This window comes from Rattus rattus, chromosome 1 (genome assembly GCF_011064425.1).
Source record: "Rattus rattus isolate New Zealand chromosome 1, Rrattus_CSIRO_v1, whole genome shotgun sequence".
NCBI lineage: Eukaryota > Metazoa > Chordata > Mammalia > Rodentia > Muridae > Rattus > Rattus rattus.
The window spans coordinates 241,039,749-241,054,971 of NC_046154.1; the positions used below are offsets into that span (position 1 = coordinate 241,039,749).

The 15,223-nt window shown below is 46.4% G+C and overlaps 1 protein-coding gene across 1 annotated transcript in view; it reads right to left on the minus strand.

The window, feature by feature from the left end:
* Positions 1-5,386: 5,386 nt before the first annotated feature.
* Ndrg1 (N-myc downstream regulated 1) overlaps positions 5,387-15,223 on the minus strand; it is a 41,456-nt gene continuing 31,619 nt past the window's right edge. The window contains exons 11-16 of the mRNA XM_032916310.1: positions 14,777-14,833; positions 14,035-14,086; positions 13,343-13,390; positions 12,357-12,392; positions 10,133-10,184; positions 5,387-7,190 (exon numbers count right to left, since the gene is read on the minus strand). Of these exons, the coding sequence (XP_032772201.1) occupies positions 6,949-7,190; positions 10,133-10,184; positions 12,357-12,392; positions 13,343-13,390; positions 14,035-14,086; positions 14,777-14,833 (487 nt within the window). The 3' untranslated portion in view covers positions 5,387-6,948. The remainder of the gene's footprint in view (positions 7,191-10,132; positions 10,185-12,356; positions 12,393-13,342; positions 13,391-14,034; positions 14,087-14,776; positions 14,834-15,223) is intronic.

Consider the following 15,223-nt stretch of genomic DNA (forward strand, 5'->3'; position numbering starts at 1 on the left):
TGGCTATAGCAGACCCAAAGCAAGGCATATCCCAATACAGATCAAGAGGAGACCAGGTTCCAGTTTAGAAGAGTCATATGACTTGTTTCCATTGACACCTCTGTGCTCAAGCATAGTTTTTCTTCTTCTCAGATGGACTCACTATCTTACCACCATGTAAATGTCCATATTCATTGTCACTCCATTGACAGCAGTTCGGGGAGTGGCAACAGCCTTAAATCCCATCAGCAAATGAGTGGAAAAAGAAAAGGTGCTACGTTCACACATGTGGATTCTGAGGAGATGCTGGCACAGTCTTCTCATCATTTGGTACACTCTATACAGCTTCCCTCAGGCTCTCCCCTCTAAGCCTCATTGTTCTGGCTTTTATATAATACAAAAAAAAATGTAGGTTTCTTCATCCATTTCAGTAAAAGGAGCAAGAGCTGCTAGAAGCAGGCTCGCTGATAATATAAGAAATACCAGCAGAGGAAAGGGAAAGTAACCCAAAACCACATCAAAGCTAGCGTGTCTTACAAGTCTGGGCAGGATCATTTAATGGAAGAACAAAGGCACCATGGGCCAGTGAAAACTTTCAGATCCACAGTACTGATCCCTGGAGCACGCTAATATGCTACCGTTCCCAGAAATTGATAGGTGAGGGTGTGAGCCAGGCCTGTGCTCAAGATTTGCAGGCAGGGAGATAATAATCTACTGGAAATGGCTGGTCAAGCCATTCGGTCTCTGAATTTTGAAAACTACTTTTTCCAGGGAGTGAAGACTCCCCTGGAGCTCACTGGCCAGCCAGTCTAGCTAAATCTATGAGTCAAAGAATGAGGTGGGGAGCCCTGAAGGGAGATGTCTGACATTGGCCTCAGGCATGTGCACACACACAAATGTACACTCAATAAATATAATATGAATTCTTAAAAGATAAACCAGTAGTTTATGAGTGAGAAAAAAGCAAGATAAATATATAGTATGCAGCAGTACTCTTTATATGCTGGGCATTGAGAAATCACTTTTCAGAGAAGCAACAAGTGTCAATGGATTCTACACCCATGGATTTGGCTGTCAGGCAATGATGTCACTTTCAATTCATCAACTCAACTGCACTGTTTCTTTGGAGCCTGTCTTAATTACATTTCTATTGTTGTTATAAAATACCATCACTAAGGCACCTTATAAAAGGAAGTATCAATTAAAGGCTTACAGTTTTAGTAGGTTATGGTCCATGATCATGATAGTGAGGAACATAACAGCAGGCTAGAAGACATGGCACAGGAGAGGTAGCTAAAAGCTTACATTTTGAGAGAAGGAGAGAGAGGGAGGGAGGGGAGAGGGAGGGAAGTAGGGGAGGGGAAGAAGAAAAGAGAGGGAGAGGAGAGGGAGAGAAAGAGGGAGAGGGAGAGGGGGAGAGGGAGAGGGAGAGGGAGAGAGAGGGAGAGAGAGAGAGAGAGAGAGAGAGAGAGAGAGAGAGAGAGAGAGAGAGAGAGAGAGAATATGAGATCACCAGACAGGAATAACTTAGATATTGAAACCTCAAAGCCCATGCCCAGTAACATACCTCATTCAACAGGCCAACACCTTCTAATCCTTCCCAAACAGCTGTACCTGCTGGGGGCCAAGTATTCAAGCATAAGAGCCTATGAGGATGGGTTCTCATTCACCACCACAGAGCTGCATGTTGGGGTGCAAATGTGAACCCAGTCAGAATTGATTGTGTCCCTGAGGCAAGCTGGACCCATTTGATCCCTCCTTATTAAAGAGGGGCTAGAAGATGGCTCAGTAAGTATAGCGCTTTCACACAAGTTTGGGATCTGGATTCAATGCCTTAGAGTTCACATTAATAATTTAGAAATAGAACAATAACAAATAAACAAAAATCTGAGAGAATGGAAAAAGGCAGTCTCTGTGTGCAATTGGCTAGCCTGTATACCTGAGTTGATGAGTCCTGAGTTTAACAAGAGACATTGTTTCAAAATTTAAGGTGAAGAGAGAGCAAGGAAGACACCTGATAGTTACCCTAGATGTATATAGATATAGATACACATGAGCTCCAGGATTCAGCACTGTAGGCCTGAAAGGTTTTCATTGGCCCTAGGTGCCTTTCTTTGTTCTTCCATTAAATGGTCCTGCTAAGACAAGTAAGACCATATATATATTCTATCATCTGTAGATAGATAGATAGCCTCTGTCTTAATATATTTTGAGGGAGAGAGAGAGAGAGAGAGAGAGAGAGAGAGAGAGAGAGAGAGAGAGAGAGAGAGAGAGAGAACAGGTTCTGGACTTAAAAACAGAATGATTGGCCAATCTTTTTTTTTTTTGGTTCTTTTTTTCAGAGCTGGGGACCGAACCCAGGGCCTTGCACTTCTTGGCCAATCTTTAGAGTAGGACTACATTCATGTTTTCGATTTTCAGAAGACTCCAATTCTAGAAGGAGACTGATTTATGTATGACTCTTCAGCCACTTTTCCACGCTGGGATTCTTCAATAGCCACTGTGGAATAGTCTCCATGCTATCTTACAAGCTCCAGACAAGCATGAGGAAGTAGGTGTGACAGTGTGACTCCATCTATGGACCAACCCAGTGCTTCTTACTGTGAGAAGGAACCTGGAGGAAGAGGGCAGCACGAGGGCTGAGCTCAATAAATCTCTGTTCTCCCAACCACTACTGAAGTGTAAGGTCAGGAATTGAAATGTGACCGTCCATAAACAATCATCTGTGTGTAAAATTGATTCCTCAGATGGAGGGGCACACATCAGGCATGCAAACATGTTGGTGGGGTTGTCCTGGCAGGACTAGGAACCTCTGAGCCCCCACTCTTAAAAATTATATAGGTTTGGCACTGTCCTCACATAGCAACACCCAACTAGGAATGACATTCGGCATTTTCTTCTTGTGGTGGCTAGAATGAGAAAGACCCCCGGAGACTCATATTTGAAAACTTGGTAGCCAGCTGACTGGACTATTTAGAAAAGGATTTGAAGTTGTGGCCTTGTTGAAGAGGTATGTCAATAGGGGTGGAGGTTAGTTTGAGGTTTCCAAAGACTGTGCCATGTGTGTGTGTGTGTGTGTGTGTGTGTGTGTGTGTGTGTGTGTGTGTGTGTCTTTCTGTGGTTATAGATCAAGATGTGAAACCTCAGCTGTTTCCTCGCTCTGAGATCATTGACTCTAGCCCTCAGAAATGGCAAGTCAAATTAAACACTTTCTTTTCTAAGTTGCTTTTGTCATGTCATGGTGTTCTATCACAGCAATATAAAAATAACTAAGATACATTCTCTTCCAGTTGAGGGTACATCAACAGGCCATCGTTTGTCTAAAGTTAGATCCAAGGTCCTGGGGAATCTGCATTGTATTCAGTAGTAGTGCTATTGAATGAGAAAAAATTCTATTTTGTTTTTGCTAGCCTCAAGTAGCAATTTAGCACTTGTTCTTCCTTAAATGTTGGGGGCAAATCTCCCATATCTCACCAATTATTATTATCTAGTTAGAGCGGGTGCAGACAAGTCTGCTGGCCACCATTTTGAAATTGCATGAACGCTGAGACCTCCTCAACCTTCCCTTCAACCTATTTATAAGACAGTTTGTCCTAGGATTATTGGAGAATCAACCTTCATTATAGCTGGTACTTTTATAATATTATAAATTTTGTTCTATGCATTTAAATCTTGAAAGGGCTCCAAAGACTTCTCTAAGTCACCTGTGGTGCACCAGCTCCATGGATGCTGCCTTGTACTTAGTCTCTACTGGGACAGGGTGGAGCTTCAGAGGGGCTGGACATTTCCCCACATCTCCAGCCTGGCTTTCATCTACACATCAGGGCCTTTATACATCTTGTGTTGGTACTCAAGCTGGACAATGTGTAGGTGACATCTCCTTACCCTTCTGTGCTGAGACTGCCGCCCAGTTGTTACTGTAAGTGTATTTATTTCCTAGACAGAAGTATCCTGAACTGTGACTCCACCATTTTGCAAATTTTGTGTGTTTATAGCACAGGGTAAGAAGTTTAAGGAAAGTGAGGATGCTCTAATACATGTAACAGTTGGGAGCCTGTAGCCAGGCAACTGTTGTGTGCTAACTTGCTTCCAAGAAAATGAGGAGGAAAATCAGAGTAGCTCCTTGGTACCCTAGCATATATGATGACCCTCACTGGGAACCAAGATATATCTCACCTCAGAGAACCCATGCTATGATGTGGCCCTTGACATATGTGACAAAGACTCTTGAAGGCTTGGACGATGTCTCTGTTGGTAAAATACTTCCCTTCCCTTGATCCTGAATTCAATTCCCGATAATTCACATTTTAACAATAAGCCAGGTAGCAGGCTCAGTGTTTAAGAACATTGGCTGTTGTTCTAGAGCACTCAGTTGAACTTGAAGCACCCACATGGTGGCTTACAAGTGTCTGTAATTCCAGTTCTTGGGATCAACACCCTCTCTACACAGGCAGAGAACACACATGTGCAGACTTAAATGCAGGCAAAAAACCCACATACATAAAATACGTATGGTGGTACATGCTGCGGAGGCAGAGGTAGGAAGGTCACTGGGGTACTCAGGCTAGTTAGCATAGCCTTCTTGATGAATTACAGGCCAAAGAGAGGCCATGTCTCAGAAATAAGTAAAACAGCAACAGCACAGATTATCCTCTAGCCCCAGAGCACAAAAATGTACCTGCAGAAGAAGGGGCTTGACTTCTGTGGTCGTCCTCCAGAAAACCTTATACAGATCTCAAATGAATGGCCTTCATCCAAACACCCAAAGCTCAAATAGTAAAAGACTGCAAAATGGCCACAGGCTATAATAAGTTAAGGCAAAGACACAAAGTTCTATCATGAGGCATTCGGGGATAGAGGCTTCATTGGGAGAGAACTTGTGTCATCCTGCTAATGTCAGAACCCAATGACTGTGGAGCACCAATGTTTGCCTTTTAGTGACAGGGACCCCAAGGGTCTGTGACGGGGAGTTGCTAATTGTGTAATGGCTTGGATATAAATCAACCCCTCCCCCCAACTCCCCACTCACATACTAGAGACTTAGTCCTCAGTGTAATAATGCAGATCATGAGGGAGTTTAATTCATCAGTGAATGACCTATACAGAGGTTGTCAGCTATACAAAGTGGGATCTGAGTGGAGGATAGAAATTTCCAGATTTGTCATTGTTGAGTGTTTACTGTCCCACATTCTTGCTCTTTGCCTTCTGGCTGTTACTGTGTGACATCTTCCTCTCTCACACTCCTGCTACTATGATTTCTGAACCACCAGGTTACTCTTTTAGATCCAGTCAACAAGACTGAATTCCAGTGGGCAAGGGGCACTCAGCAGGAGCTCTGGGGGTCAAGGGTAAAGTTCTGCCCCTTCCTGTCACACACGCCCTCACAGGGAAAGGAAAAGACACAAGCCACTGCAAAGTTACAAATTTATTGGTCTGGAAATAAATACAAACATCTCATTAAGAAACTGTCCTGGAAAGACATAATACAATGATTTCTTGTCAGCATTCAGTCACTCTGGCCTGGATCCCTGATCTTTCTACACAAGGTCAGTGGAAGGCTCCATAGTAGGAGTTGGCAGGTAAACTGACTCCTTGTCTCTCATGCCACCTACATGGTGTGACTACATTCCTCTAGCAACTCCAAGATCCTGGAACTCACCAGGCCTTGAGGGCTGACTCCCAACAGTCAAGTGTCTCTGATCTGATCACATTTCCTATAGGAAAATTCCAAGGTTAGCCACAGTAAGAATCAAAAGGCAGTAGTATGGGGCATGGGCATTAGGCTGGCATTGCTTAGAGAGGCCAATGCTGCAAACCCAGTCAGCAGGAGGGGCAGGAAAGGGAAGCAAGTTCCCACGGAATGTACAGAATCCAAAAACCAGTCATTCCCCCAGCAGTACACATGGTTCTCTCTGAAGAACCAGCAAGGGGCCAGTTGAGAGACATTCAGTTATCAAGTTTAAAGTCAAGGCTACATATCAATAATGGGAGACAAGGTGTGACTCATTCTCACAAGATTCCAGATCACAGGCTGGTGTTCATGGAAATCCACACCCACCAGGTTCTATCACTTTGTCCTAACATTAGTCGTCAAATCCCATGCTCATTCTATCCCCATCCTTCCCATGCCTAGAGACTCATCCCAGACAAGGACCACTGTCACCTGCTGGGTTCTCCCTCCACCTCAAAGAATGCAACTACAAATCAAAACCATCTTCCCCAAGGACAAAGGTATCATCCACTCATTCACTGTGGAATGGAAGCCGGGCATGATGGGGTACATAGACTACATAGCAAGAGCCTTAAACCACTGAAGTATTTGCGGAATCACTTTCTCTATAAAGCCAGGAGTTTGTGACCAGTTTCCCCTGCATGTTAAAAGGTTGCCAGAAAAACAGGTTGCGAGTTTCAGCATTCAGAACTCTAAAATCAATTCCTTCAAGTGAGCCTAGTAGACTTGTTTTTCCTCTACCTGCCCTAGATCGCACCTCTTTCTCTTTCTTGTTTTCTCTGCTTTGAATAAGGTGCCCAACTTTCCTTCCTCTCTTTCCTTTCAAAACAGAACTACGTTTGTTTCCAGGAATGAGTTTAGTGGGGAGGAAACAGGAAGTAGGCAGGCTGGCAAAATGCCTGTGGACCAGAATGCTGGATCAGCCTGGGCTTGGAGCCAGGCAGTGTTACAGCTATATATTTCTTAGTTTTGGCAGTTTGGTGTCTGAGGGTAGAGAGAGGGTCCACCAGGCCACTTGTTAGCAGATCGGAACACTAAACTGCCTCTTGCCTCTTGCCTTTGGTCCACCACCACCCACCCTGGTCCCAGGAGGCAGCTTGAACAGCCTGGGTCTGCCACCGCCAGAGTTCATTCTTACAAAAGCAGCTTTAGATTAATACCGCATTAGCGTAGGGTGGCAGGCAAGGGTTGGGGGCTAAGGGAGAGACCACCAGTCCAGGATGACTGATGCAGACTGCTTAGCAGGACACCTCCATGGACTTGGGCCCGGCATTGTTCCCTGTGGCACCCGAGCTGGGGGTGATGTTGAGACGGGCATCCTCACTGGTGTGGGAGCGGCTACGGGACCCCTCACTTGTGTGGGAGCGACTTCGGGGCCCCTCGCTGGTGTGGGAGCGGCTACGGGTGCCCTCCAGGGATGTGACACTGGAGCCGGAGGCTGTGCGAGACCGCATCAGGCGAGTCATGCTGGCAGAAGGCACTGGAAACACAGAAGACAATAATTAGGATGCAGAAAGTGTGAGACTATACCCCTGTCTGCCAGCCATGATGCTAGCCAAAGAGCACAGCTGAACACCACGTCTCCATTGTCTTTGTCCTTGAAGCCATCTACTTTCTGTGCCACTCACAAAGGGGACACTAAGGCCCAAGATGTGGGAAAGGCATATAATAATCACATGACAAGAGACCCAAGCCAAGGCCTGGGTCTGAACCCCAGTTTGTTATGTGCTTCTTCACTGGCTGACTACCGGATCATCACACCTGAAGCCTTTCCGTTCCCGTTTGCAAAATGGAGCCTCTGTATGACCATGTAACTTCCTCTGCAATGTCCTGTTAGTAGGCAGTAGTAGAATGTGGAAGCCAGCAAGGCCAGTTCCTGCACATCCCAAGAAGGACGCTAAGATCTCACCACATGGTTCCTGAAGAAATGTTAGCAGTCTGTCTGCCTTCCAAAAGTCTGCTATCTCTCAAACCCTGGCAAGACCAAAACTGTCCATGCCACAGCAGATGCCTGACAAATGGATACAAGACAATCCTCCTCCTATCTGGGGTTGCAGTGTTTCCCCCAAATTCACGCTCACCCGAAACCTCAGAATGTGACCTTGTTTGGGATACTTAGAGATGTTTAGTTAAGATAAGGTCCTTCTGAATTAGGATGATCTCTAATCCAAAGGCCAATATCCTTAAGAGGGCCATGCGGATGGAGAGATTGGTGTAATGTAGTCACAAGCCACAGAAGGTCTATGACGTAGTCAGCAGAATCCAGCAGGCAAGAAAGGGCCTTGAAAAGTGAGCCCAGCCCTGTCTAAACCATGACCTCAAATTTGTAGCCTCTGAAGTTATGGGAAAATCTTAAGCATTCCTGATGCTTAAGAGCTTTATCTGTGAGAATCTCCTAGGTTAATCATTGGGGTGACTAATGCCACACCCCAGTGAAGCACTGCCCTAGGTCAGACACCGAAAATTGGATTAGTCCTTGCTCAGTGGAATTTGCTCCTTAAAGAAAGTGTTTGCTCCTGGTTTGTCTGTCTCTGTCTGTCTCTCCCTTCCTTCTTTTCTTTCTTTTTTGTTTGATTGTTTTATTGTTGTTGTTCATTTGTTTTGTTTGTTTTGTTTTGTTTTGTTTTGAGTAAGCTCCATTTATCCCAGGCTGGCCTTAAACTCTCTACGTAGCTGGGAAGACCTTGAACTCAGAATCCTAAGCATGCTGTCTCAGAACAGCCTATTTTTAATTCAGAAAGAATTAGGGTCAATGCATATCTGTGGCCCATGTGTTTGTTCCTGAGTCTCTATTTCTCCACCCAAATCTGAGTCTCTGATGACCTCACCAGGAAATGACAACTTCCCATGACAACACCAGACACACAATGGACTAGTTTTATGAGCCCAGAATCACAGCCAGGCCTTCTGTGAGCTGAAACCTTCTCTTTCAGTAATGCCCTTGGGTCTGTGTCTCTCCCTTTTATTTTTCTCCTAGATCTATGGGAACCTTTGTCAAACTGAACTGATGGGACAGATGGAAGACAAATTTTGGGAACAAGTAAGGCCTTGCTTTTGCTTCGTTTCCTTCCAGAATACACAGCCAATGATCCATGCTCAGCCAGGGAAACCCAACTACACCCATATTGGCCAGGGACAGCAGGCTGTGGAGGAAGGTCCACAAGCAAGTGTGCTTTGTTGGAGAGAGACACCTAGCAACAGGATCTTGTCTAAGGCACTCATATGAGGTTGCTTCACTCTGTCCTGCTGGGAAGCAGGCATGGTGAAGGCTCATATGAAAATTATAACTCACCCAACAGGCCCACCGTTTGTAAATGGGTAGGTGGTGCCAGGAAGAAATATGAAGTTAGACTTCCCCAGTTATGAAGACTGCATGGGCTATAACTCCAAGAAGTAGACAGGGAAAATGAGTAGGACTGCTTTGATCCAGAGCAACAACTAACATGTCAACCAGTATCCATCCAGGCTGCTACGCAGACTAGCCTATGAGTCCTGGTCAGAGTCTGGCATTTCTGAAAACAGAGGCTGCCTGAATGACAAATTCACTCTAAGCTTAAAGCAGGAAGCAACCAGACCTTGTAGCAGGGTACTCAGGGTGCTCAATGATATAATGATCTAGCAAAGAAGCACCCTTCCTTCAATCTCAGGCACTCCAGTCTCCCTCTTACACTGGGTTCTAGCTCAATCAGCCTTCAACCTGTCTGTGGTCTTCTTAGCCCCTCCCTTGTAGGATTATTGTGATGGTTAAAGGACAAACAAACTCACTAATCTTTCATCACCATTATCATCCCCATCATTGCTACAACTGCTGGTGTCCTGAGCAAGCATGTAGTCAAAATTAGGGGCATTCCTTGATCAGCTGTTGGTCATTAGTTTTTGTTGTTGTTTGGTTTTTTGGTTTGCTGTTGTTGTTGGCAGTGGTGATGTTTGAAGAGATAGTCCTAACCTAGAATAGTGGTTTCTGTCAATAATCCTAGCATTTGGGAGACTGAGGCAGGAGGACTATTATGAGTTCAAAGACAAACCTTGCCAATAGGGATATGGTCTCATTCTTGCACCAAATGGTTTTTAAATGGTTCTCATATAAAGCTAAATCAATGTCAGATGCAAAGCAACTTCTTCTGGTCATACACACACACACACACACACACATACATATACATGATGAGGTCCTCTGCTCAGAACACATTGCTCAGAAAGGCAAGCACCATCTTGGTTTGCTGTGTGATATACATAGCACAGTAACCACACTGGTTACTGATCCATTCCTCACTCAGCCATGTGTGACCGTAACTACTCCTTTCTTAGACTTGCCCAGTGCTTAAGAGCTGAAAGCAGCCAAGATGACAGAGCCCACTCCAGCCCCCAGTGGCTATAACATAACCACCCAACACCTGTCTGTGCCCAAGGTGTTATACTCACTGTATCCCATGCCCTGCACAAAGTACTTGAAGGCCTCTGCAAGCTTGGCAGGCTGTAGGAGAGAGAGGAAGAATGAGGTCAATGGCTGGAGATACAGATTATCATGGGCCACGTGCATCTGCAAGTCAGAGCTTTGGCCCAAGATGGAGCCACCACATGCGAACAGGAAAAGTCCAGAAGCAGAGGAAAAAGCCAGGATGGTTGTGGGGACCAGAATCAGCTTTGGCCAGGAAGAAACAGCTTAAGTCTGCCTTGCGGTTGAAAGAGCATGGATAACTGACAAGATTGCTGAGTCAATGTCCTCAACTGCATATAGGCTCAAGCCACAGTCTGTGCTCACAGCCCAGTGTATGAGCCACTTGGCCTGCTAGGGACTCCGTACAACCATCTCCAGGAAGCCTGACACAAGCCTTACAGGACACAGTACTCCCAAGTGCATGTGACATAGATGAGCAAAATGCAGGTTGTATAGATGAACCGGAAGCCTCTGGGCCAGGAACCCTTGTGCCAGAGGTGGTTCGCATCAGGTTGATGACAAGATGGTTGAGTAAGTAGAAGGATGGTGATGGGAAATATTAGTAGAAAGAGGAAAGGGTGGAAAGAAAGGATGGGGGGATAGAGAAATAGTGGGAGGGACAAAGGGATAGAGAGATGGAAGGAAAGGAAGGGCTATGAAAGGAGGGAGGGAGAAATGGAGAGATAGAGGGAGAGAAGGATGGAGAGATGGCAGGAAGGAAGAAGAGAAGAAGAGATGGTGGAAAGGAAGAAGGGATGGAGGTAGAGGAAAGGGCAGAGGAAAGGATGTAGGAAAGAAAGAGGCAGAGAAGGAAGGATTGCAACAAGGACAATAGAAGGAAGGGGTATAAAAGGTCAGATCGTGCACTGACTGGTAGATAAAAAGAAAATTGAAAAAGGAAAAAGATGGGTGGGAGAAGAAATAGAAGGAAAAAATGATAGAAGGATAGATGAATGTATTAACAGGCTATGGGAGGGCGGCTATATCACTAGCTGGGTTGGCCAGGCTATCCTTGGATAAGTGATCAGGCAGGGCCAAGACCACTTTCAAAGCCACTGTTTCCTCTTCACGACTCATTCAACCAAATCAGGGGACCAAGGTGCCTTCAGTGGTATATCTGTGTCATCCCATGATCCCAGTTCAGTAAGACACCACCCCGTGGCTCACTCTCCTCACAAACAGAAATCATGTGGTCCCTACGCTGCATCTGCACCAATCCTGCCACTCATCTGCAAGGAGGCAAAGAACTCATGTGACATTTGCCTATGTAAAAGTTGCCCACTAGGATCTTGTGACACTACAAACAATGGCATAGTAGGGCATGCGTTGGCTGCAGAGAAAAAGGATGTCTTTTGTGTTGAAGATGGGCTGATTCTGAATGAGATGAGTGGGCCAGCTGTGTACCACTGGCAACTGTTACCATAGGCAACATTCCTTCTCTTCAGCCTCAGTTTCCCCTTATGATGCTGAGCTGAGAAGCCAGCTCCTTCAGTCTCTGAGAAGGTGTGGTACAGTCTGACCAGAGGTAAGAAAGTCTTTTGCTAACACACCTAGTCTGGGAAGGGATGGTGGGAGGGGTTACACGGGAATCAGGCTTGAAGCTCAGCTCCTACCAGTGTTTAAATAGTCCCAGTCCTGATGAGGCTAGGTCTGTTATGGCTGCAAGCAAAACCGAGAGAGCAGGAAGCAGAACATGGATTGGAGTAATATGAACATATAAGCTGTGCAGATTCAGAGGTACAGGTCCCCTCACGACTGGATACATGTGCATGTAGGCACATGAATGTTCATGCAGGCACACATGTTCAACGCTCGTGTGCACATGCATATGTTGGGGGGGAGAGGGAGGGTATGAACATACATTTTGGTGTCATATCCTCTCTGTCCCTCCCTCTGCTCTGAGCTTGAGCTCCCAGTAGCCCCAGGCTAGGGTAGGACGACCAAGATTCTGACCCCATAGCCACGCCGGATCCATCTGGCAAATCTCTTAAACCCGTGGACCTCAAGGTCATCCAATCCCCAAAAGCTGCTTGATAGGGATGGAGTGAGCCCACATTATTCACAAAGAACATTTTACACAGGATATATGTATAAACAATAATTGGATGCCAAACAGAACCAGTGGAGAGCTCATGGGCCCCAAAGGCACATGTAATCTACCAGTGGAAGGTGGCAGGTATTGCATGAAAAAGCCATAATTTCACTCACCTGAGAGATCTGAGGAAGGCCTCCACAGTCTGCCATCTAGGAAGGAAGGAAGCTGGTTAGCACCAAACACCCACATGGTTGTGGCAATCTGTGCTCTATGGGACTGGTCCCAGCATCACCCACCTGGTATTGCTCTGGGTGGGTGCTGCTGTTGACTGTGACCCCTTATCTTCCTTGGCAACTACTCCTCAAAGCTTACACACAGCAATAGCCCCCACAGGTCACTTGTATGGATATAAGAGCATCCATACAAGACTTAACTGCGCCATTTTGGAAGCCAGAGTGGCTTATGGAACTTCCAAGATCCCAACCTCCAGAGTATACCCAGTGAAGAGAGATCCTCAGGAAGGAGCTGAGCCTGGGGCACATTCCAGACACAGCTGCCACACACAGGTGGACCTGGATGTGCAAACAACCCTGACTGCATGCTGTGGGGATTTTGTAGACCTCTAAGCACAAGGTAGCACTGAAATCAGGAGACTTTGCTGGAGGACGTTTCCTTAGCCTCACAGCCTCTCACTACACAGAGGGATCTGATATAAGGATATTCCTGTCTCGTCCTAGGTAAAAGAGACTTTTATCCTGTGCTCCCAGACTCTCTTTCTCCAACTATATGGGCAAATGTGTAGTCCCCTGCAGTCTAGTCTCTGGGATGGACCACTTAGCAGCCTCAGGTGGACTCCAAGCTTGCTCGCTCCCTCCCTCCCTCCTTCCCTTCCTTCCCTAACTTCCTCTCTTCATGTTTCCCTTCCTTCCTGTCTTTCAGAGACAAGGTCTCAAATATACCGTCTAGGTTAGCATAGAGCATGCTATATATAGCTGATATCCTCCTGCCTCTGCCTCTCCAGTGCTGGCATTGCAGGGATATGTACTACATCTAACCCCAACTCTAACAACAGTTCTGTGCTTCAATAAGCATAGCTCAGCTCCCAAAACACACGAGGCCTTGACACCATGACAGCTGCAGCCCCGCTCTTGCTCATTACCTTGAGCAGGGTGGTCTTCGTCGGGTCCAATTTGGAATTGCATTCCACCTAAACAAGGAGAAAGGCTACGTAAGTACTTGACTCACAGCTAACGTCATCAGTGCCCTGCACCCTGTCCTATCACCTGAAACACCAGTGTTCCTTCAGCCATAAAGAGAGAAGGTGGGCTTTAAGTTGTAAAATGCATGTGGCTTTGGAGCCTGGCTCTACCATGACTGTCTCTGTGACCTGGAGACAACTTAGGTCATATCCGGCTCCATGGAGCACGGCAGAGGCAGAGCAAGACAGTTTCCTGTCACACATCTCCCCAGGCATGGGAATGTGTGAAAATAGGTATCCTCTCTGTGCCTCCCTAGCAGTACAGGTGGGAACTAAAAGGTAGACTGAGGCAGGAAGCTCTGTCTGACCCAACTGCCTTGCTATTCTGCTAAGCGGAAAGGTGCACTGGTGCTGAGACTAGGAAAGAAAACCCAACCATGAAGCCTAGCATTAATTCCGCCATGTAGATGAGGTGCTCATGAAAAGCAGGAGGGTAGGACAGGAAGCAGATGGCCAGGCAGTGAGAACTGGTGGCCACACAGAGAAGCTGGTCTGAGCTCTGCCCCAAGGTGATGACGTCACATTTAAACACTGTCTTCACAGCAAGAATGTCATACAGGTGAGCACATATGGCCTGCTGAATGGATACGTACCACAGCATCCACGGCAGGAGAGTTGTCTCCAACCACAAGCAGAGCAGGGCACCTGCACGGGAAAAAGGGGAAGAGGAGTCAGCCCAGGATCCATCTCCAGGTTCTTAGTTCAGACTTCCAGTTACAGCAAGATGCTAAAAGGATGTTTAGGTTTCCCAGCACCCTCTGCGCCTCTATGCCTCTACGGTACAATCCTCTGCTTTGAACTTTGAATAAAATGGGCTATCAGTTACTTATATCTTAGTATAAAACTTCAGCCCAATGATTTAGTGTCTTAATAACTTCATTCCAAAGCACCTCCATCCAAGAAAGGAGAAAAGGGAATCTTCTAGGAATTAAGATGGAAAAAAAATGTCTGGCATAAATGACAAAGCCAGGTTCACAAGTACCTAACAGTGTGGCACACATGGCGAACCATAAAAAGACGCCATCATTGCCACTGGAATATGCTAGCTGCACCCTTTCCTACTAGACATTCAGGACTCCCTCATGTCGGGTCCTGCATCTTTCATCTATAGGCTTTGGGAAGATATCCTAGATATGATCACACAGTCCCCAACTTGATGCTGACTCCAGCTACACAAGGGGAAAAGTTCAAGTCAGGCCCCTGGGATAGAACATAGATAATCATCTCTACTGTAGTGTTTCACCCTAAGGTTGTGTTTCTCACAGCCAGCCAAAGCCCCCACCAGCAACCCTGAGGAAAGCCAGGAAGGCAACACAGGAGAAAGAAGCCACTTACTGCAGGGTGACAGTGTGGGTTCCGGGCATTGGCCGCTCAATCTCCAGGTCTCTCCGGCTGCAGACAATTCACATGTGGTTAGCATAAGCAAACCTACCCCAGAAGCCATTCCCACTACACCAATCCTACAGGTCCCACCATAGACCATCCTAGAAAAACAACCTCAGGTCATCTTCATACAAGCTTCCACTAGAAAGTTCCAGAACTTTTGACTGATGCCAATATCCTTGTGTAATCCCCTCTCCAGGAAAGCTCTGAACAAGTACTTCATCCTTTACCCTCAGCTGCCTCTCCTCCTAACAGCATCCAGGGTTCTACATCCTCACAGCATTCCGCTCCTTTGCCCAACTCTGCCCACAGGGGATTTTATTCTGAGTCAGCCTTGGGCACATGCCTCAGCTCTCCACTCTGCCTGCTCAGCTGCACCCCACTCATCTGGCCCCACTG